Here is a 25,891-nt window from a genome sequence, read left to right as displayed (position 1 = left end):
CATCTTCCAGACTGAGAAAGGAAGGCTCCAGAAGGTAAGAACATTGGGTATTCCTTTCTAGGACACCGCTCCCAGTTCCCCGGGGTCCTGGTTTTCCTTCTCTTCTCCCTCTCAGCCAGTGAGTCCCTCCTGTGCCAAGGTGTTCATCAAAGCAGACTTGGACTTTCTGCTCTTCCAACTCTGCAATCCTTCCCCTCCCAAGCCACTTCCAACCCGTCAATGACAACTTCTGTGCTCCTGATTCTTGACCTCCCTTTCCAGCCCAGACACCTTCTGGGCTCTGACCCCACTATGCATGTGGACACCTCAGGGCCACTATGTTGCCCAGTGCCAGAGAAGGCCATTTCACCTAGTGTGTATGCTCCTGAACATCTCTCCCTCTGCTCCAAATCCCAAAGATTCTCATGGACTATAGCTCAAATGAGCACATCAATTTCCCTAGGGCTCCTCCTGCTTTGGTGTGCCCCATCTCAAGGAATGGCCCTGTCTCCCCAGATACCCAAACAAAAACCATCAATTGATGCTTCCCTCTCCTTCATCCCCCAGGTCCAGTCTACAACCAAGTTCCCAGTGACTCCATAGCCAAAGTACATGTGAACTCATCCTTTCCCTTCCAGCCCCACCGTCCTCCCCCATCCCCTGGTTTGAGCCACATCAGCACCTCAGGCTGGACCACATTGTCCCTCTTCCACTGTTGAACCCTCTGGCCCATTAGCCTCCCTGCCATCAGTAATCTGTCCCTCTCTGAACTTTAGCCACACTCAACTGCTTTTGGTTCTGGAATCCACACATCTCTTGACTCTGGGCCTTTGAACATGCCATTTCATCTGAATCCCCTTCCCAATGCCAATTCCTCCTACCAAGCTTAGCTGAGGCAGCACCAGTCCAGGCACCTTCCCTGACTCAAGTCCAGGATGAGTGCCGCCCCATCATCCATTCCCACGACAGCCACCTGGCTCCTCTCCGATCATCACAGCTCTCATCTATAATCGCCTATTTGCTGGCCTGTTCTCCCCAGGAGCCTCTAAGTTCCTTAAGGGTAGAGACTGTGTCTGTGTGGCTCTAGGGCAGCCCCAGTGCTTGGTATAAAAACTTAACCGGTGCTCACCAAATCTTCCTAAAATGAATGAGTACAGGACCTGTGCTGAACACTTTACATACCTTTCCTCATGCCTCACAGACGGTCATGAGATGGATGGTACTACTCCATGGTGTAGTACAGGAAGAAAGGCTTCAGAGGTTGAAAATTTGCCCAGGGTCACACAGCTGGTAAATTGTAGGAAATGGATTCCAAGAGCAGTCTGTGCACCTCAAAGGGTTCTCTTTTCACCATCTCTACCCTCCTTCCCAAGTTATTTTCTCTGACCTTGTTTTCTCATCTGTACAACAGGAACAAAAATCGTGACCAACACAGAGCCTGGCACTAAAGGTTCTCAGTAAATATTTGTGCATCCTCTCCCAATCTCTGAGGCTTATTTAGGACGCATTTTCCTGGGCCATAACTTCGTGCATGCACATGTTCACAGAAACAGGTGCAGAGCTCCACGAAGCACAACTTCAGCACGGGGGACTCAGCAGGCGCCTAACCACTATGTGCTGGGCAGAGTACCCAGACACAAAGCCGCAATAGTGACTCAGGCACAGGAACCCTCCTCCTGCCCCAAGTTCCCTGTCAATTATCCTCTGCCACCACTCCCCTCCCGCTAACCCAAGGCGCGGGAAATATTTAAAACAATTTTATTCATGAAAATATGCTGTACAATGCACTCTACACAGCCTCGACACGGCACACACGCACACGCACACTCTGACGGCACGGCCACGGTACACTGCCTACGATACGCGCCGGGGACGCCGCGCCCACCGCCCGCCCCGGCCGGACACTTATAAATATGGGAGAAGGGCCAGAACTGGCGCGGAGAAAGGGGCGTCAGGGTTGGGGGTGAACGGGGCTGAGGCCCGCTGGAGAAGCTGAGACCGGTACTGGGGGGTGGGGGCGGTTGAAGAGAGGGACTGACTCCGACGGGGGAGGGGAGAAGAGAGGGCCGGCGGGGATGGGAGGGGGAGACTGAACTGTGGGGGTGGCGGTCGTCGGAGGGCGATTTGGGGGGTGGAGGGCTGCTCAGGGTGGATGGATTTAGGTAGGTGTGTTTTCAGCAGAGGGTTGCTGGCTTCGGGTGGGTGAGACTAAGACCAGTGGGAAAGTGTGTCAAGTGGGAATCAGATTCATGTTTGGGGTGGGCGCGAGGTCACGGCTAGGGCTCCGCAAATGAAACTGAAGATTTGTAAACGCTCCCTGGCCCATCTCCTAGTTGACTTCCCCGACCACCATCCACACCAGGCGGCCCACCCCGCTCCTCCCTACTCCCGGCCAGCCTGGAATTCAGCCTCCTCTCCCAGGCTTCCTGCCCAGGAGGAGGGGGTGGATCTCAGGAGTGTGGGCAGGAGCAGTGGGGTGCCCCGGTCCCTCCCTCCCCCTCCCCGGCGGCCGGCCTCCGAGAGGGGTCTCTAGCTGGGCTGGGGCCGCCTCCTGGGGAGCTGGAGTCGGGGGCGGGGACCCGGGAATCGGGATGGGAAGACAGAGGCCCCTTGGGGACGGGACGGGGCGCCCGGGGGCGGGAGGCGGCCTTCAGCCCGGCACCCAGCTCTGGTTGGGGGGCGGGGCCCCGGCCAGGCCCGGCGGCGGCGGAGGCAGGGCCGAATCGAAGTTGAAGTCCATTTCGTCGCTGTCCATGAAGTCGTTGAGGATGATGGACTCCACGTCGCACTCGAGGCTCCCGCTGAACATGTCGAGGTCCAGGTCGGCCGGGAAGCGGTCGGGCGCGGCGCCCAGCGGCCCGGCGGCGGCGGCCGCGTAGGGCCCGGGTAGCGCGTCCAGCAGGAGGCCGCCGGGCGGGCCCCCGAAGGCGGCGGCGTGGCCGGGCGGTGCCAGACCCGCGGCGCCCGCCTCGCCGGGCAGCGTCATAAGGCTGATGGGGTGGGCTAAGGCACTGCGCGAGGGCGCGGGCGGCGCGTATGGGGCCGTCCCCTTGCCAGGGTAGGCGGCGGCCGCGCCCGCCAGCGCCAGCTCCCCGGGCGCGCCCAGCACCGGGCCGGGCCTGGGCGCGGGCGGCGGCGGCGGCGGCAGCAGCGCGGGCAGCGCCCCGGGGCGGAAGGGCGCGGCGGCCGGCGCGAAGCTGGCCTGCTTGTTCTCCTGGATGGTCTGCATGGGCAGGCGGCGCAGCGCGCCCATCGCCGGCGGCCCGAAGCCCCCGCCCCCGCCATAAGCACCGCCCTTGCAGCCGCCGAAATAGGCTGGCGTCCCGGTGCGGGCCCGCGGCCCGTACGCGTCCTGCGCGCCGTCCAGCAGGCCCTCGGGCAGCCCCGCGCCGCCGCCGCCGCCGTGCAGGCCCAGCGGGCCTCCCAGCTCGGCCAGGCGGGGCAGCTCACCCGGACAGCGCGCGCCTAGCGCCGGCGACAGCGCGCTGGCGGGACTCGGGTACATGAGCGGCGACGATGGCGCCAGGGCCTCCAGGGCCTCGTCGTCCTCCAGTTCGGCCGCCTCCCCGAGCAGGGGTCTCCCGCCGCCGCGGAAGTCGGCCCAAGCCTCGTAGTCGTCGCTGGCGTGCGAGGCGGGGCTGGCGGCCCACTTGGCTGCGGCAGGCACCGGCCCCGGGGCGGGCGCGCCCGGAGAGCTGTCGTCCGGGCTTCGCTCGGGCGCCTGCAGCTGCTTCTTCTTGCTCGCCTTGCCCTTGATGCGCAGGAACTTGGCCCCGTTGTCCATGGACACGGCCCTGCGCCGCGGGGTCTTGCCTGTCTTTCCACCCTCGGGGTTCAGCATCCACCACGAACTCTTGCCGGTGCCCTCGTTCTGCACGCGGATGAAGCGGGTGTGCAGCGACAGGTTGTGCCGGATGGAGTTCTGTGGCCAGAGACAAGGACGCGGGTGGGAGTCGGGGGTGAGGAGGCCATGGGGAAGAGAGGACGTGATGGAAAGAAGAGGGGGAAGATAAGAGAGTGTAGAAGGAGGGGGGAGACAGGGATGAAGATGAGGTAAGGGGGTTGGGAGAGGGAGGGGACAGGTGTAAGTACCGGGTTGGACAAACCCAGAGTACCCACCCTCTGCCCCAGAACCGCACCGCCATCCCTCCCCACTCCCACACAGAGACTGCCCAGAAGGTGGGGCCAGAGCTTTGGTCTTAGCCTTTCCCTGGGGGCATGACCAACCCTGTGGGCTACTCTGAGCCTGAGGGGGCCTGCAGCAGGGAGCAGGACCCCCTCTCACCAGCTCAGCCAAGCTCCACGCGGGGCTAACCAGGCTGCCAGGGCCCCCAGCAGATTACGTAAGGGCTTATGCCGCTGCGGCTCATTTGTCCGCCCCCCTCCCTCCCCAGCCTGGCATGGCGCCAGGAGCCCGAAAACCCAGGGCTCCAGAAATCAATCTCGCGGTGACTGATTAAGCCCTGTTTAGAACTAATTGCTCTTTCGTGTGTGGGGAGAATAAATTACCTGCTTTAATTTCGTGTCTTTAAAATGCAACTGCAGGTAGAGAAGACTGTTAACCCTTTGCTGGGAGGGCCTGGCCAGGGGAAACAGAGTAGGCTGGGGGTCCCCAAGGTGGGTCCAGGCCTGAGACTTTTCAGAGGTATCACCCCAACTCCTCTGAGCTGCTGCGAACTCCAGAGGGCTTGGATTCCAGCAGGTCCCTCAAAAGACATCCTTTTGCCACAGAGACCTCAGCCTCTTCAGTGCCCACCTTCAGGCCAGCCCAGCTATCCTGCCTGTCCTTTGGGCTGCATCCTGCCCTCTTCTCCTGACCCACCTGTCTGCCCTCCAAGCCCCTTCCTGGTGGAGCCTTCAAAAAATCCCCACAAAGTGTGTGGCAAAGTCCCTGTTCACACACCAGAAGACCTAGGCTCAGAGAGAGGAAGTGGCTTGCCCAAGGTGGCCTTTTCTGCTGTCCCTCAGTTCCTTCGTGGGCTTCACCTCTGCCATCTCTGCATACATCCTCTTTTTAATTCTGCTGTGCCAGTCTCCAGTGCTTCCCATGTCACTGCCTGCTTTTGCCAGGCCTGTTCTGAGGACAGAGGAAGGCAAGGAGTCCATTGGCCCCACTGGAATCTGGAGTAGAACTTCTGCTGGGCCTGCCGCACCCCACCACTGGGGCCTCCCACCTGGTGGCCTCAACCTCCTGGTCCAGGTACTGCTATGGAAACAGCAGGGGCCTGGGTATCAGAGGGCGGGACAGGATGCCTGGCTCTTTGGCTGCCTAGCTATGTGACCATGGGATGTTTACTCAGTTTCTGTGAGCCTCAGTGAACTACTCTGAAAAAGTGAGCTACATTCAGTAACTACCTCGTAAGGCTGTAAGATCATCACATGTGCATGAATAAATGTTTGCACACCAGGTGCTGATAAATGTAGGTTATATCCTCACTCTGGCCAGAATATCTCACTCCTTAGTTCCCCCAACAGACCTGCTGTTTCCATCTCTTTAACATCATGCCTTGTATGTAACTGTGCTGGGCACCAACTCTGGGAAGATGGCATTCTCCAATTTCATACACTGGGGACAGGAGGCCCAGAGGCATGATGTAACTTCCCATGGCCCCACAGCTAGGCAACGATGGCAGGTACCACTCCAGTTCTGCCCAGCTCATGGACCTGCTCTTAACCTGTGAATCGACCCAGCCACACTCACAGCTCCAGCTACTGCTCTCTGAGGCTCTCCCCCCTGCCTCCTTCCCACCAGTCTCCGGGAGGAGGGGTCCTTCCTGCTGCCCAGGGTACCCTCCATCCCCTCACCCCCAGCTCCAGGCACTGACCTGACTCCTCAGGGCCCCAGGCTCCCTGTCTCTGGCACTTTCTGGCCTTTGAAGGCAACAGCTGGGACTTGCCAGCCTTGCCCTGCCTGGTTCTCCTGAGACCCTGAGGGGAGGGGAGCTGGGCCCCTAGGGAGCAGTGCTCCCTCAAGTAGATACCTGCTTCCTGTTCCCACTCCTGCACCTGGCTCCGGAGCCCCTCCACCACACCTGTGTTCAGGCTCCTAGGAGGCCTCAGTTCTCCTCCCCCATAGGACTGTCTGGCTTACAAGAGGCTCCATCTCCCACCTCCCCATTTCTCCGTCTGGAGGTCACTCAGGCAACACCTCTTTATCAATGTCATTATATCCTGGAGGAAGGACAGTACCAGGTACCAGCACCTAGCCAGCACTTGCCCATTCAGCCCTGGGTACTCTAAGTACTTTATGTAATGTAATTATTAGTTGAACTCCATACAAGTCAGGGATTGTGATCCCTATCTCATAACCAGAGAATGAAGCTCAGAGATGTTAAGTGAGTTGCCAAGGTCACACAGCTTAAGTGCTGTGCCAGGTATTGATTTCAGGTTGGTCTTTTGTTTTGTTTTGTTGTTTGAGACAGGGTTTCATTCTGTAGCCCAGACTGGAGTACAGTGGCGTGATCTCAGCTCACTGCAACCTCCACCTCCCAGGCTCAAGTGATTCTCCAGCCTCAGCATCCCAAGTAGCTGGAAGTACAGGTGTGTGCCACTGCTGCCCGGCTGCTTTTTGTATTTTTAGTAAAGGCGTGGTTTCGCCATGTTGACCAGACTGGTCTTGAACTCCCGACCTCAGATGATCCCCCTGCCTCGGCCTCCCAAAGTGCTGGAATTACAGGTTGGTCTTGTTCTAAGTCTAAAGGACATCACATTCTGCCATGGAAGACAGAAACACGTCTGAGAATCCCAAAGAATCTTAGGAAGCCAGTATTCCAGTGCTCCTCAAACTTTCCATGTAAACCATCCCTAGAAGCTGGCAGCAGGGGAAGTCTGGGGGCATGTTGCACAGGCCAAAATTTCCTGCAAGTCTAAGCTTCCTTTTTAGAATTCAAGGAAATTTTGCATATACTTCATAATCCATTCACATTTTCTTTATACACATTATTCACATGTTTTAGAATTACTGCCAAGACAAGCTCCAGGCCTCTGAAGGTTTGCATCCTTCCCTGCTCTGTCCCATATCCAGCCAGGTATCCCTGGAGCTCAGGCCTCAGCCTGAAACCATGGCTGGCCCAACCCAGGGGAAAGAAAGGACTTGCCCAAGGCTGTCCAAGACCTGGTGGCAGAGCAGGAATGTGAGCCCAGGCCTCCTGACCCCCAACCCAGTGTTCTTCCCACTACCAAACCTGACCTAGATGAAGTTTCTCCTTCTTTGGGGGCCTCAGTGCCCTGAACTGTAAACTAAGGAGATGGGCAAGTTGTACTCTGGGGACCTTTTCAGTTTGGCACTGAAAATCCTTAGAATCATTCAGTCCAGAGGTTTTCAAACATTTTTCTTAAATAGTGGAACTCTTTCTGTAAATGAGATTTAGTGCAAAACTTAAGCATTACACACTCAAGCCATCGGGGGTGGGGACAGGAGTACCTGGATCCCCGCGCACTCAGCACCCTTCTTCACAGAAAATGAAGCTCCTGGGGAGGATTCTGCAGGCCAGATGGATGGGGTCGTCAAGGCACAGAGGGATGCCATGCCTTGCTCAGGGTCAGACAAGGTGGCTCAGAGCTGAGTGAGGACCTAGGCCTCTGACTGCTGAGCTGGGCTCTGAGCCAGGTGTGCTCCAGGGCTGTGCCCCATGAGAGAAGCTCAGGCCCTGCAGCCCAGTCTGGCTCCTCAGGGCCCAGCCACCTGGTACCAATCAGAGCTCCCTGCCAGATCCAGTGGCAAGCACTGATCACAGCTCTGGCTCACACCACAAGGCCTCCTGGGAGGCCAGAGGCCATGGAGGAGGTGAAAGAGGCAGAGGAGGGAGATGCCTCTGCCAGGCAGCAGTAACCAGGGCTCCCTCTTAGAGTCACCTAGCAACCCACCACCATAGCCACAGCCCTGGCATGCCCGGGCTCCCCTGGTGCCCAGAGCTGGGCACAGCTTCTGGGGCCTCATGCCTCCCACATCTACATCCAGACCTGGAGCATGTTGCTAGGGGAGTCAGGACCTACCTGATTCAGGGCCCGAGGGAGACCATCTGGGGGAAGAGGGTAAGGACAGTGGGTTATATCTCATGCCTACCCCGTTCTCCCTCAGAACCTGGGCCAGGGAGCCCAGCACCCCAGGGATTCTCCCACCAGGGAGAAGGCTAGAGTAGGGCAAAGTACATCAGCTGTAGCATTGGAACTGGATTCCAGTTTCAGCCCCATCACCCATGAGTGCTATGACCCTGGGGCAAGATGCTTTCATGTTCCATTCCTCAAATGGCTCCCTGCTCCCTCTCTCACCTCCTTATAGCACGCCACACAGCAGCCAGGGTGACCCTTCAAATAACCAAGATCACGTCCATTCCTGCCCAGATCCCTCCGAAACCCTCCATCTCACTCAGAGTGAGGAACAAAGGCCTTGCCATGGCCCATAAGACCCACAGTGACCATGCAGGTGCCCCGCTCCATCCCTCCCTCCCATCCTCAAACCGGCCAGGCATGGTCCCGCCTGCCCCCAGATATCCACAGAGATCTCTCCTCTCCTTCCAGTCTTTGTTCAGATGTCACCTTTTGGAATGGGGCCCATCCTCACCTCTCTTAAAAACTGTTCCTCTTCCCTGGAATTTCTTGGCCCCCTGATCCTGCTGTATGTTTTTCTAAAGCATTTTCACATTCTAAATACCTTATTTATCCTGTCTTTATATTAGAATATAAGCTTCATGAGGGTGGTGATTTTTATCCTTTTTTAACTGTACCTCCTGTGTTTGGTACATACTAGACACTTAAATGTTTGTCAAATGAATGAATGGATGAATGAATAAGAGAAAGTGTGTGCAAGGAGGAGTAATACTGTGTTGTAGGGAGATTAAATGAGACTGGGCAGAGTGACTGGCACAGAATAGGGGCTTTTCCAAACTGGGCAGAAAGAAGACACAGGCAGGATGAGAAGCAGGCAGTGGGGTGACAATGTCCGCAGCAGTCTGACCCACTGAGGGGTGCCAGGGAGAGGGGTAGGGCATCCGTTGGGGGTGAAGGAGAGGTCCCAGGATGCACAATGCAGCTGCCTGCCCTTCCCAGCCCCCCATCCTGCTCCCCAGAGAGACTTGGATAACCCAGGGCTGGCACACGCCAAGGTCTCCCCTGGGTCAGAAGACACTCCAGGAGCCCCAGTGGGAACAGAATAACCTCGTCCTTGCTGACGGTGCCTCCCTCATGGACAGGGTCTGATCCATTTGGTGGTGGCAGCTCATCTATCCAGCAGGACACCCTCATCTATTCCCAGGATGCCCTTCACCCACGAGCAGTAATGCATTCACCTGACAGTACAACCCCATTTATCCAGCACACCAGTCCCATTTATCCAGCAAGTACAACCTCATTTGCTAACAGCACTCCATTCACCTGACGGGCCCCCTCATTTATCCAGCAGGACACCCTCATTTATCCTCTGAGTCGGACACTCTCCTTCCTCCTGTGGCGTGGCTGTGTTCTCTGACGGAGCAAGCCGACTGATCCAGCAGGACGTCATCTCTACTACAAGTACACTTCATCCCCTGACAGTACAACCTCATTTATCTAATAATGCAGCCTCACCTTCCCTCCAAGTACCACCTCATTCCCTGACAGTACAGCCTCGTTTATCTTCCGGTACAACCTCATTTCTCCTCCCAACACAGCTTCATTCTCCGACAGCTCAACCTCATCTAATCTTATGTCTCCAGTCAGGGCCTGCCAAATCTCCGGGGGCCAAAGGAGCGTGTAGAGAAAAGAGAGGTCCCCTCATTTGCTGTCCTCCGCCTACAAGGGCTGCCTGGTGCTATAACCATCCAATTTCTCGAGGCCCAGAAGGGGCCATGGACTGTGAGTTCTAGGCTGCTTGGCCCAGCCAGAGCTCCACTATTGCCCTGCTTCCTGTTCTGTCCCCACTATGGCTACCGAGGGCCCACAGGATGGATTCTGGGACATGGACTCATGGTTGCTGTACCATCTTCTTCCTTCCTTATTTATTTATTTATTTAGAGCCAGGTTTTTTCTTTTTTCTTTTCTTTTCTTTCTTGCCAGGGTATTTATTTATTTATGTATTTAGAGCCAGGGTCTCCCTCTGTCACCCAGGCTGGAGTGCAGTGGCACAATTATAGCTTACAGTACCCTTGACCTCCTGGGCTCAAGTGATCCTCCCACCCTACCCTCCCGACTAGCTGGGACCACAGGTGTGCGCCACCACACTCGGCTAATTTTTATATTTTTTGTAGAGAGGAGGTTTTCTTATGTTGCCCACGTTGGTCTCGAACTCCCGACCTCAGGTGATTTTCCCGCCTCGACCTCCCAAAGTGCTGGGATTATAGGTGTGAGCCAACTCGCCTGGCCATCTCTGTGCCATCTTCTTCTGATCCTGGGGAGTGGGACTGGGGGAAGTTACCTTTTCTGGGGGACATTTAGTGGTGTGCTGGCAAATATTTAACCACCAGTTCTTCTGGAAGTTAAAAAAAAAAAAAAAAAAAAAAAAAAAAAAAACCCACCTGATTTGATCTGTAGCTTTTGCTGCTTTCTGTGGTATGGATACTCACATCGTGGCCAATTTTAAGCTGCCACATGACGTCACTGAGTGCAGAATTAGGAAGAAGTGTGCATGATCGGCCCTCATGAACCAGTGCAAGCCAGCTCTCACACACCACTGGCATGTGCTTCAAATGCTGAAGCCAGAGAAGGGCACCCACCTACTACATGCCCAACATAGGCTAGGCTCCTTTAATCCTGATAACCATCCTGTGAGTAGGTACCGAGATTTTACAAAGGGGGTAAATGGAAGCTCAGGTGGGTTAAATGACTCCTGAGGCCACAAAGCTGGGAAATGATGGAGCCAGGCTTGGGTCTTAGGGCTGCTGGATTCCAAAGCCAGGGCGCGCTTCCCACACCTACCCCAACGTGGCAGGGGACACTCTGCTCTGCTGTCGACCCCAGTGGCCACCTCCACCTTGACGCTCAAGCCCAGGCTCTCCTAGCTTTCATCAGAGACAGGAGACAAGGACCGTGCCCCCACCTACCACCGACCCTGTGCTACCTCCTGGCCTCCCTAGTACCTGGGGTCTTTCAGGATCCTCCAAGTGCGGCCCTGGATCTTGTGTCCACCCTCGCAGCCCAAGCTCAAGGTCAGGTGTGGATGCCTGTCCAGATTGTATCACAGTTAAAGGCTCAGCCCAGCCCCTCCCTCAGGAGACTGATCCTGACTACCTGATGGGGACAGTGACCCAGCACCTGTTACTGCAGTGATCACCTGTGGGGCTGTGGTGAGGGCTCTGATCCCCTCTATGATTCCCATTTCCTCCTTCCCTCCTGGCCTTCCTTCCTGCACACGGAGAGGTGAAAGACAGGGGACAGAATCCTAACTTCATCCATGTGATAGTGGCCTCCACTGTAATGGGAATAACAATCCCACCATCCACAGGGACACATGGGGCCTGGATGAGACCCCACATGTCAAGAATGTCATCCCATCCCTGTCTCGGAGCCCCAGGAGCCTCCCCATTCCACCCTTTGCCCCCACCCAACTCTGGGGCCCCAGCCTGGCCTAGGAACACACACCTGTGTCAGACAGAGCCACAGACTCCCTAAGAGTCACTTGCCCTGCCATCTAGGATGAAGTTCAGGTTCTCAGTCCAGGCCTCTTCCTGGCAAAAGAGGTGACCTGGACGATGGCAGGGACCTGAGGCCATGTGCAAATCCTTGGCACTAGAGTCTGCAGTGGAGAAGGGATAGAAGGGCAGGTGGGGGCCATGGGGGCACAGATGTCTCCAGGTGAGTGGGCTCAGGATCAGCAGTGGATCCCAGAGTGGGCAGCCTGGGGCCAGGAGGAACCAATATCCAAAGCAAGTCATGAGGCTCTGGCACCCCCCAGAGAAAGCAGAGCCCACACACCCAGGCTGGGCAGCAAATAAACCAACAGAAGTCCAACCTCACACTGCTCCAATGCCCATTCTTCCTTTCACCTGTGGGCTTGGGTCCAATCCCAGGCTGATAATAAAGAGCCCTCTGATGTCCTCCAGCCACCTTGGATATCCCCATCCCTGTGCCTTTGCACACTATTGCCTTTACTCTTGTCCCTCTCTCTGCTCTACCAGTTCCTGTTCCTCCATCAAGGCCAGCTCTGCGGCACCTTCCTCATCCCCTATGCAAGCCCCAAAGACAGATGCTCCCACCTCAGTGCTCCTGCAGAGATCTAACAGCAAACCAGAGTAAAGTGGTGTCTGAGCTGGCCTCCCTACTCGAACTTTGTGGGGCAATCCTTGGCTCATGAGAAGTCAGTAGCCACGAGCTGCTCAGGCCTGGCTTTTCTGTGTAGTTTCTGTTCAGCAAAATCTCGGGCCAGAGCTCCAAGGCTTGCCCACCCTCTACCAGGGTCCTGTCTGACCCTCCTCCCCGCTGCTTTCTCCTGCAGCTCCTGCTGCCTCTGCCACCTCCCTACTTGTCCTCAGTACTTCCTGCCTCCTTGGGAAAGTGAGGCAGTGAGCGGCGAAGGACTACTGCTTCCAAGACATTGACCACATGCCATGCCCTGTGCTGCCGCTCGAAAATTATCTCATTGAATTTTTGTAACAACCCTCTAGTTGGTTTATTGTCCCCATTTTACAGATGAGAAACTGAGGCTCCAAGAGACAAACTGACTTGTCCAGGGTTGCACAGTGTAAGTGGTGGTGCAGGAATTTACACCCAGGGCGCTTGCTCTTTCTCCTGCCCTGAGAGACCTCCAGAGAGGAGCCAAAGCCAAGCAGAAGCTCCAGGGTGAGCCTGGGGTAGGGGCAAGGGGACTGTCCATACTAGTTCAGCAACCCCTCCACAGACCCTCCTTCATTCAGGATTAAAAAGAACTCCTAAATGCAAAGCATTCAGACTTTTCCATCTCCCCTCTCAGTCTTAGCCCCTCCCTCCCTCTGCAGGCAGCACTTCCCCACTCCCCTGCCCCAGGCCCTGGGAGCAGCTGCAGTGACCTCACCCAGCCCTGCCCTGAGCCCAGCTCTGGGGAGGGCCCAGCAGCTGTGCCCCAGCCCTGCAGGCTGGCTCCTGGGGGAGAAAAAGGAAGAGTGGGCATGGTGCCAAGAGAACCATCTGCTCTCCCAGGGGCACGGCCACCCGCACAGACACTGGCCTTGCCCCCAGGGGCCGCCCTTGGCCCTCTATCCCCATGCCAAGGGGCTCCAGGAGCCCAGGGTGGCCCACCCAGACCGGGGCACCAGCCCTCATCTGCCATTTGTCTTCTCCTAGAAACTGAGAGGTCCTTGCAGGACATGTTGGAGCACTTAAATGTCCACTGGAAAATGAACAAGTGCTCAGAGTAAGCCCTAGGGGCAGAGGCCAGAGGCCAGGGTAGGGTGTGCTGAGCACTGCCTCCCCCAGCCCCGGCCCCAGCCTTGTCGGGCTAAGAGCCCTCAATCCCTTCCCGGGGCCCTCCATCTCTGCACATCTGTTCAGCTGGCAGGTGCCTCAGGAAGAGGGCAAGCCCCTTCCCCCAGGGCCCCAGCTCAGGTTACAAGAGGAGGAGGAGGAGGCCAGCTGAGGACAGAGGGAGGGGACAGGAGAGAGAAGCAAGAGGCTTCACAGCTTCCCAGAGTATTGGGGGAGGGGAACTCAGCGCTGAAGAGGGAAGGGCCATGCCCAAGGTCACACAGCTTGCCAGTGGGGCAAAGAGGAGCCAATGTCCAGGGGCGGGCAGTCCTGGGTTCAAGGGTGACTTTGAACAATACATTTCCTTCATCTGTGAAAATGGGGTGCTGGCCGGGCACGGTGGCTCATGCCTGTAATCCCAGCACTTTGGGAGGCTGAGGCAGGCAGATTACGAGGTCGGGAGATCAAGACTCTCCTGGCTAACAGGGTGAAACCCCATCTCTACTAAAAATACAAAACATTAGCCCAGCGTGGTGGCGCACGCCTATAGTCCCAGCTACTCCGGAGACTGAAGCAGGAGAATGGCGTGAACCCGGGAGGTGGAGGTTGCAGTGAGCCGAGATCGGGTGCTACTGCACTCCAACCTGGAGGACAGAGTGTGAGACTCCGTCTCAAAAAAAAAAAAAAAAAAAAAGAAAATGGGGTGCCTAAAACCTGCCCTGTCATCCAAGGCTATGGGGAAGGCTCTGGAGGCTAGAAAGCAACAGGTCCAACTAAGGGCAGGAGGGAGCTTGGACATCTGAATATCTGACACCTCAGTCTCAGGGACAGGAAAGGGAGGCATTGGAGGAAGGACCCTATTATTATCCTATTTTGTAGAGGAAGAAACTGAGGCTCAGTTGCCCAAGGCTACGCAGAGGGTAAGCAGAGCTAGGCTCTGCCTGCCTGTTTGCCTCCAAGACTCCTAACCACATGGCTTGGCCTCACCTAAGGGATTCTCAAGGCACCAAGGGGTGCTGCCTATGCTAGGCCTGGCATCTGGGACTCTTTGGGCCTCTGCCCTATCTCAGGCTCATTTTCTCCCCAGGACCCCAGCAACAGGCCCACACTGGGTGCCTGGGCCAGCCTCCCTCTCCTGTCCACTCCCCACAGCACCCTTGAGTGACCTCTGCCCATGTCATTCCCATGGAGAATTCACATTGAGAAGCCCAGAGCCTGGGATGCTCTTCAAGGCCACTCACTTGCTTTCCCAGCTTCAATGCCTGCTGGGCCCCACATAAGCACAGCCAGACCCTCAGGGGCTCCCCACACAGTCCTGAGGTCTTGACCTTCTTTGTCTGCTTTGTCTCCCTTCCTCTATTCTACCTCCAAACACTCAGCTCATTATCTGGCCTTCCATCATGACCCTGAACAGATTTTACCCTGCATCAGAGTCAGTGTCCTCGTTTTATCTCCCTAGCTTGACCCCTGCAGGCTGGGATCTCAAGGTCAAGGAGCCAGTCCAGTCCCCACCCAGCAGCCCTGCATAATAGGTACCTAGTGGATGTAGCCCTGGATCACAGGGAATGGAGGGAGCTGCCTCAGCCCTGGGGTCTGCAGACGAGGGGAACATCAGGCTCGTCTGCCCCCACCCTCAGGGAGCTCTCTATCTGGGAATGGGAGCCAGGGACCCCAGGGCCATTCCCCAGGCCAGAAGCCTGAGGGCTAAACTCCAAGGGATAGCAGAGAGACAATGACTGGGAGGGGAAGGGGCAGAGGGGAGGAAGGTCAGAGCCGGGGGCTAGGGTGGAGTTAGCCCTGGAGAGTTTCCTTTCTGCCACTTAGAGTAGGGTCCTGTTCCAGCTGCTTACTTTTCTCATTCTTGTTCCCTCACCTGCAAAATGGGGAAAGTAACCCTACCAGCTTCACAGGGTTGCTGGGAAATTAAATGAAAGAATGTACATAATGGCACATGGCAGGTTGAATCCTGAGCTAGAATAGTTTAGTGTGGCTAAGGCAAGGGTCAGAAGATGGGAGGGTGGCTGGAGAGGTAGACTAGGGCTGGTGGCCAGGCCTTGAGTGTCCTACTAAGGCCCTGGGACTGGATTAAGCAGCTATACACATGCCCCTCTTCTCTCCTCTTCTCTCCCTCTTCTCTGCTCTCTGACAGCAGGGGCTGTGACTTTTAGTTTCTTCACCATTCCAGTTCCACAGAGGCTTCCTGAGTATTTACAACCACACAGACTCTGGCCTTGCCCCCAGGGGCTGCCCTGGGCTCTCTGTCCCCTTGCCAAGGGACTGCAGGAGCCCAGGGCAGCCCTCCCTCTCTCCTGCAGCAAAGGCTCCTAGTAGCAAAGCATATCAGCCCTGGCTGTGGCTCCATTCTCTTCATCCATGTCCTATATAGTGTGATTTCTAAGCCATGGGGTGGCTGCATGATGGTGACGTGGTGGCCCAGTCCCTGGGTGCTGACTACATGGGGTTCAGATCTCTGGAGGACCCATAAGGAGTGAGGAAGAGGGGTATAGCCTCAACCTGGGCAGCCTGCTTGGAGAAGAAGCTGGTCCATGCTGGGAGGAAGAGACAGGGGGACGGGCAGGAGGCCAAGAAGCCACCCTATAAGGTATTGGTTCAGAATGACCTGTCACCAGCCATACACAGATTCCAGAGCTCACCCCGATATACAGGATCTGAGCTGGGGACTGGAAGCCTGTGTTGTCAGAAAGCTTCTAGGTGACTCTGATCATCAGCTAGGTTTGCAAACAACTAAGGACTTGAGGCAGGAATTCTCAATCAGAAGTCTTGGGTTCCAGAATCACCTGGAAGGTAGGGCTTTGTTCAAACCACCCAAGACCCCACCTAGTTTCTGAGGGGTATCCCGAGGGGTCAGCCAAGGAGAATCAATAGGTGCCTTGGTGACCGTGTGACAACGGCAGTGGGCGTGGGTTGAGAATTCCAGTGTCAGGTGTGAAGGTGGAGATGCCAGGGCGACCTGAGATCAGAGGAAGCAGGAAAAGTGGGAGAAAGGGCAGGGCCTGGACAAGGTAGGCTGAGGGCCTATGGGTCCCAGCAGAGCAGTTTGGACTTGGTTGACTTCCAGGTGAACCAAGGAGCCCAGGAGGGTTCTGCAGCAGGAGAGCCTGGAGGCAGGAGGGCTGGCTGGCGTGTAGAGCTGACAGCACCAGCACGGAGAGATGCAGAAATGTGGCAGAGACAGACGAGTCTGCAGCTAAATCCAGGCTCCGCTATGCTGCCTTGGCCAAATGACCTCATTTTTCTGGGCCTCCATTTCCTCAACTGCAAAATGGGGTTATTAATGTGTACCTAGCGGGATCCAGGGAGGATGAAATGAGAGAATGTATGTGAACTGCCCAACTGACTGCCTAGCACCCAGACATTAATTATCTTACCTCTCTTTCTCCTTTCCATAAGAAGCACCCCCACTTACAGACCAGAAAGGTTTCTCTCTGCAAAGAGGGAGGCCCTTGGGGGAGGGTGTGGGAGGCCCCTCCCCCACACGCCACCTGGCCCCCCTCCCACCTCCACATATGGGTTGGGGGGTGGGGAGAGGCAGCAAACAGCCAAACCCTCCCAAACAGGAGTTGGTTTCTATGGTAACCAGGGTGCCAGGAGAAGGGGGGTGCTCCAGATCCAGCTGTCCCCCTGAGAACCCTACCCAGGCCCCAGAGCCTGAGCTCATGCCCATCCAACACCCTGAACCCCCATCTGCCTGCTCTGGGGGCCAGCTGGAACTGCCATAAACACTCCTTTCATTGTACCCAGAGCATATTTGCCACCTGGGTACTGCCACAGACAGGACAGGCATCTTTAAACAGAAGTCCCAAGTTCAAGTCCACCCACACCTGTACTCACATGTGTCCACCTGGGAGAAGTCCTCTCGTACTATGTGCCCTCTGTCCAATGAACCCCTCATGGCTCCAAGAACCAGTGAGCTTGTAAGTTACGGCACTGAACCGAAAAGAGACTGTGTTAAGGCCCTTTGGACACAGATGAGAACACTGAGAACCAGAATGGGAGAGAGGTTTGCTCCAGCTCACACATGCAATGGATCAGGTTCCCTACAGGTAGGTGTTCTGTCCAGCCCCTCACCTACTCCTGACTCCACAGCTGACTCCAAATGACGCCAAAGGGCTGGACTAGGACACTGTGTGATGCTGAAAGGGGATGGGGCACTGCTGGGGAGAAGGAAATAAGTCCTAAAAGCTTTAAGACTCATCTAGCAGCCAGGCATGGTGGCTCATGCCACCATGTAATCCCAGCACTTTGGGAGGCTGAGGCAGGTGGATGCCTTGAACCCAGAAGTTCAAGACCAGCCTGGACAACATAGGGAAGACCCCTGTCTCTACAAAACACCTTTTTTAAATTAGCCCAGGTGGGATGGCCTGTGCCTATGGTCCAGCTACTCAGGAGGCTGAGGTGGCAGGATCACTTGAGCCCAGGAGGTCGAGGCTGCAGTGATCTCTGCCACTGCACCCCAGCCTGGGTGACAGAGAGAGACCTTGTCTCAGAAAAAAAAAAAAAAGACTTGTCTAGCAACAGAATGGGCAATCCCAGAGACGGTGAGTTCCTAGTTGCTGGGAGTGTGTCAGAGGGGGTTGAGTCGGGGAGGAGTCAGGGGTGCGGAGACTGGGTTCCAGGACTCTCCAGCTCTTTGGAGAACCCAAGTCTGATTGGAACGTGAGGGAGCAGGCACCAATCATAGGCAGGTCCAGCCCCACCCTCTCCTGTTTCCCAGGCACCCCCCACTCCAGGTAAACTAGGGTTGGGAAGGGGATCTAGTGAGTCTGCTGGGAGGTAAGGGAAACTGAGGTGAGGAAGGGGCTCCCCCTGCTGTAGCTGATATACCCACATCCCACTCAGTACTTGACTACCCCTCAACCCTTACACCCCATGTGGTGGTCACCACTAGCTGCCACTCAAAGACAGGGAAGGTCCTTTCAGAGTCCAAAACACGCGCTTCCCTCCAGCCCCTGCCCCACCTCAATCCTACCCAATGGCACAGAAAAAGCTTGAGCTTGGGGTCCAGTTCCCAGGCCCACCACTTCGCAGGTAGCGACCTCAGGGCAAGTCACTTCCCCACCTGGAACACAGGGATGCCCGCCTGGGTGGCGGTGAGGGTCTGATGGGAGTGCTCTGGACCAGCGGGTGCCTCTGTCCCGGCCCCCTCAGCCCTCCGCCCCTCTGGCAGGGCCTCTCCAGTTCCTCAACCTAGTCAGTCCCTTGGCTAGTCAGCTCCCTTTAGTCAGTCCCTTGGCTGGAGCCCTCAGGGCGTGCAGAGAGGGGCCCCCCAGACCCACAAAAGTGGGGGCTGGGGGCGCTGAACTTTCGAACCCGCAAACCCCCCGCGCCGTTCATTACCTTAACGCGAGTTAAAAATAACCGTCTCATCTCTTTAAATTAGTCTGTCTGCAATTACCGCCTGGCACGGCGCTGCCCGCCATCGTCCCGCTGGAGCGGCGCCAGGTGGCAGGCGGGGCCCTCACCCTGTCTGTCGGTCTGTCTGCCTCCCGGCCCCCTCCTCTCCCGCCGCGTGGCTGCCCCAGGGGCCTCCCTGAGCCCCGCCTCCTCAGCTCCCTAAGTTGCGCGGGGTGTGGCGGGGGCAGCCGCTGTGGGGCCGGAAGGGAGAGAGGGGGTCCGCGGGGAGCAGAGTGGGGTGGGGGGGCTGCGCACGGCGGCGGGGGAGGGGCGCCGGGAGGCCCGGGAAGCCGGAAGGGCCCGAAGCGCGCCAGCGCTCGTGGGTGGGTGTGAGCAGGTGGCCGTGGGAGTCTGCCGGGCGTGCCAGCAACTGTGCCAGGAGCGGCTGGCACGGGCTCGTGCCCAGGAGGCGGGCAGCTGCCAGCCCCCCGCTCATGCAGTGAGGGGGGTGAGGACACCCCCCAACCGGGGCTCACACCGCCTCCTCCCGCACCCCCATCAGCCCTTGGGGCTGGGGATCCCCGGAGGACAAAGGAGGAGGAGGGAGCCCTGCTGGAGCAGGCTGAGGGGAGAGAAGGGGGTGGCTTCAGCTGACAGCCACTGCTCGGGCTGTAGCAGGACCCTGCCCCCAGCCTCTCAGATCAGTCCCTCTCTTCCAGCCCACCCCACCTGGAACTTACTGGGCCAGATGGGGGTGGTGCCACCCCTCCTAATCCCACCTCTCATCAGCCAGGCTGCCCCAGCCCCTGGGAGAGAAGGGAAGTTCCCATCCAGTGTGCTCCTTCTGGGGACAGGAATGGGAGGCGCCCAGGCCTGGCCTGGGAGCTCCCAATGGAGCTGGCAGCCAGGAAACACAAAAGCAGGCAGAACAACTCCAGGGGCGCTAAGTGGAAGGTGTGCCTGAAAGGCTTCCCAGAGGAGTCCAGGGCCAAGGGAAAGTGAGACTGGAGCATCTGAGAGAAAGTGGGAGGCTCTATCTGGATATTCACAGTGTTGGGACACTGTAGAGGGACCGCCTATCCAAGCTCCCATCCTAGGCCTGGAGGGGAACACAACCAGCCCCTTTGGTTCGGTTCCCAGCAATGAGCCCAGCCTCTCTAGGCCTCAGCATGGTCTGGGTGTCCCAAGCCTGCTGCTGGTCTTGTCTTCTCCAATTCCTGTCCTGCACCACTCAGCTACCTCCCTGCATCATAGATGTGACCACAGGGATAAGGCCAAACATGTCATCCCTTCCTGATCTGGCCCATTCCACCCTTCCCATGCCACCTCCCTGTCGTGCCTGGACACCCTTGGTTTGAGCCTGGCACACCCAAACTGTCCCCAAATCAGACATGCACAATTTCACCTCCCTGCCTTTGGGAATGCAGTCAATACTTCCTGGAAGACTATCTCCCAAATTCTCCCCTCCCCAGTGAAGGCAGTGCAGACCAAGTGCCACCTCCTCTGTGAGGACCTCCTTGACTCCCCCAGGGTATCTAACTCCCCTTCCCTGAACCCCTACCCCCATCCCCAGCCTTTCCTATCTACAAAACACAAGACCTGGGTGTGGAACTGGCTAAGTCCTGATTATTCTGAAATAGATCCAATTAATGCCTTCTCCTTTGGTCCCCCGCCCCATCTAACACAGGGTTTGGTACACCCCAGGGATTCAATTGCAGTATGTTTGTAGGGGAGGGGAATAAGGAGAGAACAGTGGGCCCTGGCCCCAGGCCTGGCACCTGAGGTGTTCTGTCTGTCAACCTGAGCCTGGCTGGGAGTTGGGATGGCTTTTTCACCAGGCCTCTGGAGGAAATGACTGGGAATGGGGAAGGGCACCGTGCAGGAAGCTCCAGGAATAAGTGGGGAAGTAGGCTCCCTGGGGAGCTGGGTAGAGGGTGAAATAGAAGGGGACAGCATGGGGCAGGCCCCTTTCCAGTGCCTGGGTGGTCTCTGTGAAAACCTAGGTCAGGAGCCCACGTCTGAGGCTCCCTCTCCAACGCCCAGCCCACGACTGGGAGCCCAGGCACAGGGACAATTGGTGTGTCCCTAGCAGTGTGGTGCAGTGGAAACCGCATCCAATGGGCAGGCAGGAGGCCTGGGCCCTCATCCAAAGCCTGCTGCTCAGTGATGCCCTGGGAAGACTCCTATTCCCTTCTAGGGCTTCAGTCTCACCGTCTGAGAAATGAACTCATGGGTCTAAACTATCTCCAAGCACATTCTCAATCACATTTTAGGATTTATACCTCCCTATATTCAAAAGCCTTCAATGTGCCCCTCCCACCCCCAGCTGCCAGCAGGACACTGTTCCAGAGGTGCTTGGGGACCCTGGAGGGGGAAACATGTAGGCTGGATTCCAGCTTTCCCATCCACTGTGTGACCAGTTCATTCCTAAATACAGGCCTCAGGGCCTTCCTTGTACTTGGGGCCAATGCCAGCTTTGGGGACCCTGGAGGGAGACCATTTGGTCACAGTAAAACCACCTCAGGGACTGTTGAGAGCATTAAAGGCAGATGTGTGAAGGTGCCTCTCACAGTGCTTGGCCCCAAGACCTTCAATGAACTGAAGTTCTCTCCTGACTTCTAGCCTCATGTTTCCTCTTCCCATCTTTCCCCATGCTGCCTGATGCGCAAGCCGAGCTGGAGCTACACCTCCTGCAAGAAGCCCTCCCGGCCACTCTGGCCCAATGTACTGTCCCCTGCCTCAGCATCCTGCGCCATCCACTCAGTTCCCTGCTCTTTCACTAGACACACACTCGTGGCTTCTTGGTGTCAAGACTGTATGCTGGGTGCTGTGGGCACAGAATGGCTCTGACACTGCCACTGTCTTCCAAAAGCAGGGTAGAGAGGGGAAATGAGACAGAACACAAATGACTAAAACCCGCTACCAGCAGGGAGAGGGCCAGAGAACCGGGAGTCCTAAGCTAGCTAAAAAGGGTTAGGGAAGGCTTCCTGGAGGAGGCATCTGAACTCTGTACCCTTGAGGACACTGAATACATCTCCAGGGAGGAGTAGGCCAGGGCAAGGGGAGCAAGGAGGTGGGAACAATTCCCAAGTGCAGGACACACTTGGGAGAAATGTGTTCTGGTGGGGGTTGAGCCCAAGTGGATGGGAGAGGGGATGCAGAAGGAGACCCAGGTCTACTCCTCCGGCCTGTGTTCCTGCTCCATAGTGGCTAGTGAGGGACAGAAGCTGCCAACACTAACCCTGAGAGCCGTGGGCTCCCAGGTCAGGATACCCTGGCTCTACAATGCTGCCCCTGGGTATCTATCTAGAGCTGTTCATGCCCACAAGTCTCCCCTCCTCCACTGGCACACCTCCTTCCTCTGACCCAGCCTGCAGGCACCACAGGGCACAGCCCCCTCCCTTGATATAGGCATGCGTCCCTCACAGAGGCCAGCCCTTCCATAGGGAGGCTGACAGCTCACCTCCTAGGCACAGGTACCCCTCCAGCCTCCTCTCCCCCAAAGGCATAGACTATCCCCACTCTCCAACAAGATGGTCAGGGGAGGAGCTGGGTCGAGAGGCCACAATCCAAGCAAGCCCCTGTCCCCTCCTAAGATGGCTCCCCGCTTTCTACTGGCTGGCACTGAGGCCTCCCTGGGGTACCCTGCCCCTCCCCCAGCCCCTAAATGGATCTGGGCTCCGACAGCCAGGGAAGTGGAAAAAAGCATCCTGGGTGGGTATGGACAGATCCCCAGCTCTCAACACCCTGCCCTCACACCAGCAGGGGCCATCACCAGTGACCCCCATCCTGATCTAAGTAAGGGGGGGCAGCAGCCACCCCATGGAGAACTCAGATCTCAGGTCACCTGCCGAGTTCCCCACTCTGTGCTGGTTGGTGCCCTAGGGTGAACTCTGGCACCACAAGAAGAACTGTGGGCCCATGGTCACACTCCTCACCCTGGGGACAGCTCCAGGAAGGGCAATGATAGAGATTTGGGAGGGAAAGCCGGCATTGGCCCCAAGTCATTATTCCAGCGCTCTCAGAAGGGTGCCCTGGTGAAAAGGGTAAAACAAGAGTCACACAAAGCAGACTCGGGGGAGGAGGAGGAGGGTCCCCAATGTCCACGGCCTGGGAATGGGTTCCTCTGCTATGCCCCCAAGGACAGGGTGGGGACGTTCCTCGGGGACGCCTCAAAGCGGCAGTCCCTTGTCACCCCACCAGACCTCCCACCCCGCATCCCTCCCCGCAAGGGAGCACGCACACAGCTGCTCCCAGTACGCCCCCGCCCGTCCGCTGGCCGGCCCCACGCCCTGGGCGCACACTCTGTGACCCCGGGGGGTGCCAAAGAGCCCTCCTCCTGACTGCCCACCTGCAGCCCAGCACACCTAGCAGCCCCTGGAAGCCCTAGTCGGCGTCCCCAGCCCCCTCCCCAGTCGGACGCCCCCACCTTCCAGCCGGCCGAGCTGTTGCTGTCGCCTTTATCCTTGAAGTAGGGCACGTAACGGACCATCCAGTCGTAGATCTGCGAGAGCGTGAGCCGCTTGTCCGGGGCGCTCTCGATGGCTTTGGTGATGAGGTCGGCGTAGGACAGGTTCCCCCACGCGTTCCGCCGAGAGCTCTTCGCTTTCCGCAGCGGTCCGACCTCCGCGCCCAGGGGCGGCGCTGGGGCCATGGCCGGGGCCGTAGCCCGGCGCTCCGGCCCGCAGTCCTCGGCGCTCTCGGCCACCCCTGCGCCCAGCGCTCCGTCCTCGTCGCCGGCCAAGTCAGGCTGCGGCAGGGGCCAGGTACACGAGCGCGGCCGGCTCTGCGGCGCGAAGTCCGGGTCCACGTCCACCTGATGCGCTCGCAGCTTCGCAGCCATGGTCCCGCCCGGCTCGGGCGAGGAGGGGAGGGAGGCTTCGCGGAGGGTGGGCGGGCGGCTCCGGGATCTGCACGCCCCGGGGAGGCCCGCGGGAGGGGTCCCTGGCGGCGCTGTCTCAGCCGCGGGGCGCCATGGGCCGAGGCGCGGAGGCAGGGGGCTGGACGCCCTGGGGAGCACGAAGGGAGGGAAAGACCGGGGCAGTGAGGGGGCGGCGGCCCGGGAGCCCAGCGGGCACACACCTCGCCCAGCCCCGTTTCTAGCACCTGCCGCCTGCCTGCGCCTGCAGCCACCACCGCCACCGCCGCTGCCGCCGCTCCCCGGGCGCCGGCCCTGCACACGGGCCCCGCTCTCCCGGGACGAGGCCGGATTGCACCATGCCGGAGCCCGAGCCGGTGCCGGAGCCCGCGCCGCCGCCGCCCGGTGAATGCCGCCGCCGCCGCCGCTCCGGCTCCAGCGCCAGCTCCCGCGCCTGCCGCGCTCAGCGCCGGCTGCACCTCGGGATGGGCGGGGGACGGGGAGGGGGCGGGCCCGGCGCGGGAGGGGGCGGGGCGTTTCGCCTGCGGCCGCGGAATCCTCAGCCAGCCCAGGTGCCCCGCCCGCGGGCTGGGAGACGGGGTGCGGAGCTCCCAGCTCGGGGCGACCCCGCCGCAGCCCCTGCAAGCAACAGCGCCGCCTACGGAGCAGGGGCGGAGCGGCTGGCGCGACCCCGCCCCCTGCTCCGCGCGGAGAGGGGGCCTAGGGGGCGGGGCCTTAACGTTCCCATTGGTCCGCGACTGGACTGTCCCGCCCATGGACTCAACAGGATCCCTCCCAGAAGCGCGTCACCGGTTATTGTTACAACCCGGGGTTTCCCGGGGCAACGGGATGGGCGGGGCTCAGGGCACTGGCCCCGCCTTCTACTCCGGAGAGGACTGCCCCGCCCTCTGTTTCTAGACCCCTGACGTTCTCAAGTCTCCGTTCCAGGAACCTGTCAGGGAGGATACTTGAACTCTACTTTTCTTTGTGCCCTGGACTGGGCTGGGGAAAAAGAATAGGTCAAGAATACTTGGGTTCTAGGCCAGGCTTTGCCACAATTCTCGCTCCTCCATCCGCAAACATGTTCTTCGTGGTGCCTGTGGGCATAGGTTTAGAGCTCCAGTTCTCAAAGTTTAACGCAGAGCAGAATCATCCCCTAGAGCCTGTTAACATTGTTGGACCCCAGCTCCAGAGTTTCTGATTCGGCAGGTCTGGGTTGGGGCCCCAGACTTTGTATTTCTAACCAGCTCCCGAGTGATGCATGAGAGACCACACTTTGCAAACCATTGTTTTAGAGTCTGTGGGAGGTTCTTACTACGGTTGTTGGAACAAGTACTTGTCTAAAGTTCACAGTGTTTGGGGAGAAGCTTCTTATTCAGTTCCTGGATATTTATTGAGTACCTCTGACGCACCAGGCACTGTCCAGGGCTCTACAGTGAGAGCAGCAACTGAAACAAATGAGGTCCCCTGCTGCATAGACTAGTCAGGAGTCAGATGCTAATCAGATCATCACATGAGCTCAGAAGGGCGAGGCTAGCTGAGAGGCTGGTCAGTCCGTGGCCTCATCCTACAGGCTGCTGAGCTAGGTTTCCCAGTCACCACTGCACCTGCTGGCCTTTGCTCAGGGTATTTGTCCCCTCTGCCTAGAACAGCATTTCCCCTCTGCAAGGCCCTCATCAGAGATTCTCCCACTCTTCAAAGCTCCGTGCAAATGTCAACTTAACCCTGACACCTTCTCTAGCCTCAATTCCGAACACTTTTTGTTCTCTGCTTGCCCAGACCGCTTATTGAGCTGCCAGCAACACCTTGTGCCCCTTTAGCACAATATTCCTATTTTGCCAACCAGGAAACCGAGGCCCAGAATGGACAGGTGACTTGCCCTGGTGGCATGGCCAGGACTGGAATCTCAAGCTCCTGACTTCTTTACCAGCCAGTACCTTGCTCCTGGGGAGGCCGGAGATGCAAAGGTCTCTGGGCAGTGGGAGGGCTGAGCCCAGGCCATGGGAGATGGCCTCCTTTCTCAAAAATTTCTTCCTTCCAGTTTAGGACATGAGGAGCAGGGCCAAGGGTAAGGGTAGGGGTGGGGCTGGAGGAGCCCCTCCTCATCCCCCAGGGTGGAAGCAGGTCTTGCTTGCAGATGCCTGGCATGGCATCTGCCTGAGTCACATCACAAGGCAAGGGTGGGCATGGCAAGTGCTGGCTGATGACCACCCCCCCCTCCCCGCCACCATCCATACACATACAGACATCCTGCAGGTGGTTCTGCTTAGAGTCACAAGGAGCCTGAAATCATTGCTGAATCCGCCTCCCCACCACCACATCACTCATATGCCCTCTATGCCTGGGGAG

General features: G+C 57.9%; 1 protein-coding gene across 1 annotated transcript; it reads right to left on the bottom strand.

Moving 5' to 3' along the window:
* Positions 1-1,720: 1,720 nt before the first annotated feature.
* Positions 1,721-24,024, bottom strand: FOXO6 (forkhead box O6). The gene is made up of 2 exons (XM_050798843.1): positions 23,114-24,024; positions 1,721-3,901 (listed from the first exon to the last, which is right to left on the bottom strand). Exons 1-2 carry the CDS (start codon positions 23,525-23,527, stop codon positions 2,630-2,632), a joined length of 1,686 nt encoding a protein of 561 aa, XP_050654800.1. The 5' UTR covers positions 23,528-24,024; the 3' UTR covers positions 1,721-2,629.
* Positions 24,025-25,891: the final 1,867 nt, after the last annotated feature.

This window comes from Macaca thibetana, chromosome 1, assembly GCF_024542745.1.
Source record: "Macaca thibetana thibetana isolate TM-01 chromosome 1, ASM2454274v1, whole genome shotgun sequence".
In the NCBI taxonomy this organism is placed as follows: domain Eukaryota; kingdom Metazoa; phylum Chordata; class Mammalia; order Primates; family Cercopithecidae; genus Macaca; species Macaca thibetana.
Note: the sequence above shows the minus strand (reverse complement) of the source record. Positions and strands in the feature narration are given on the sequence as shown.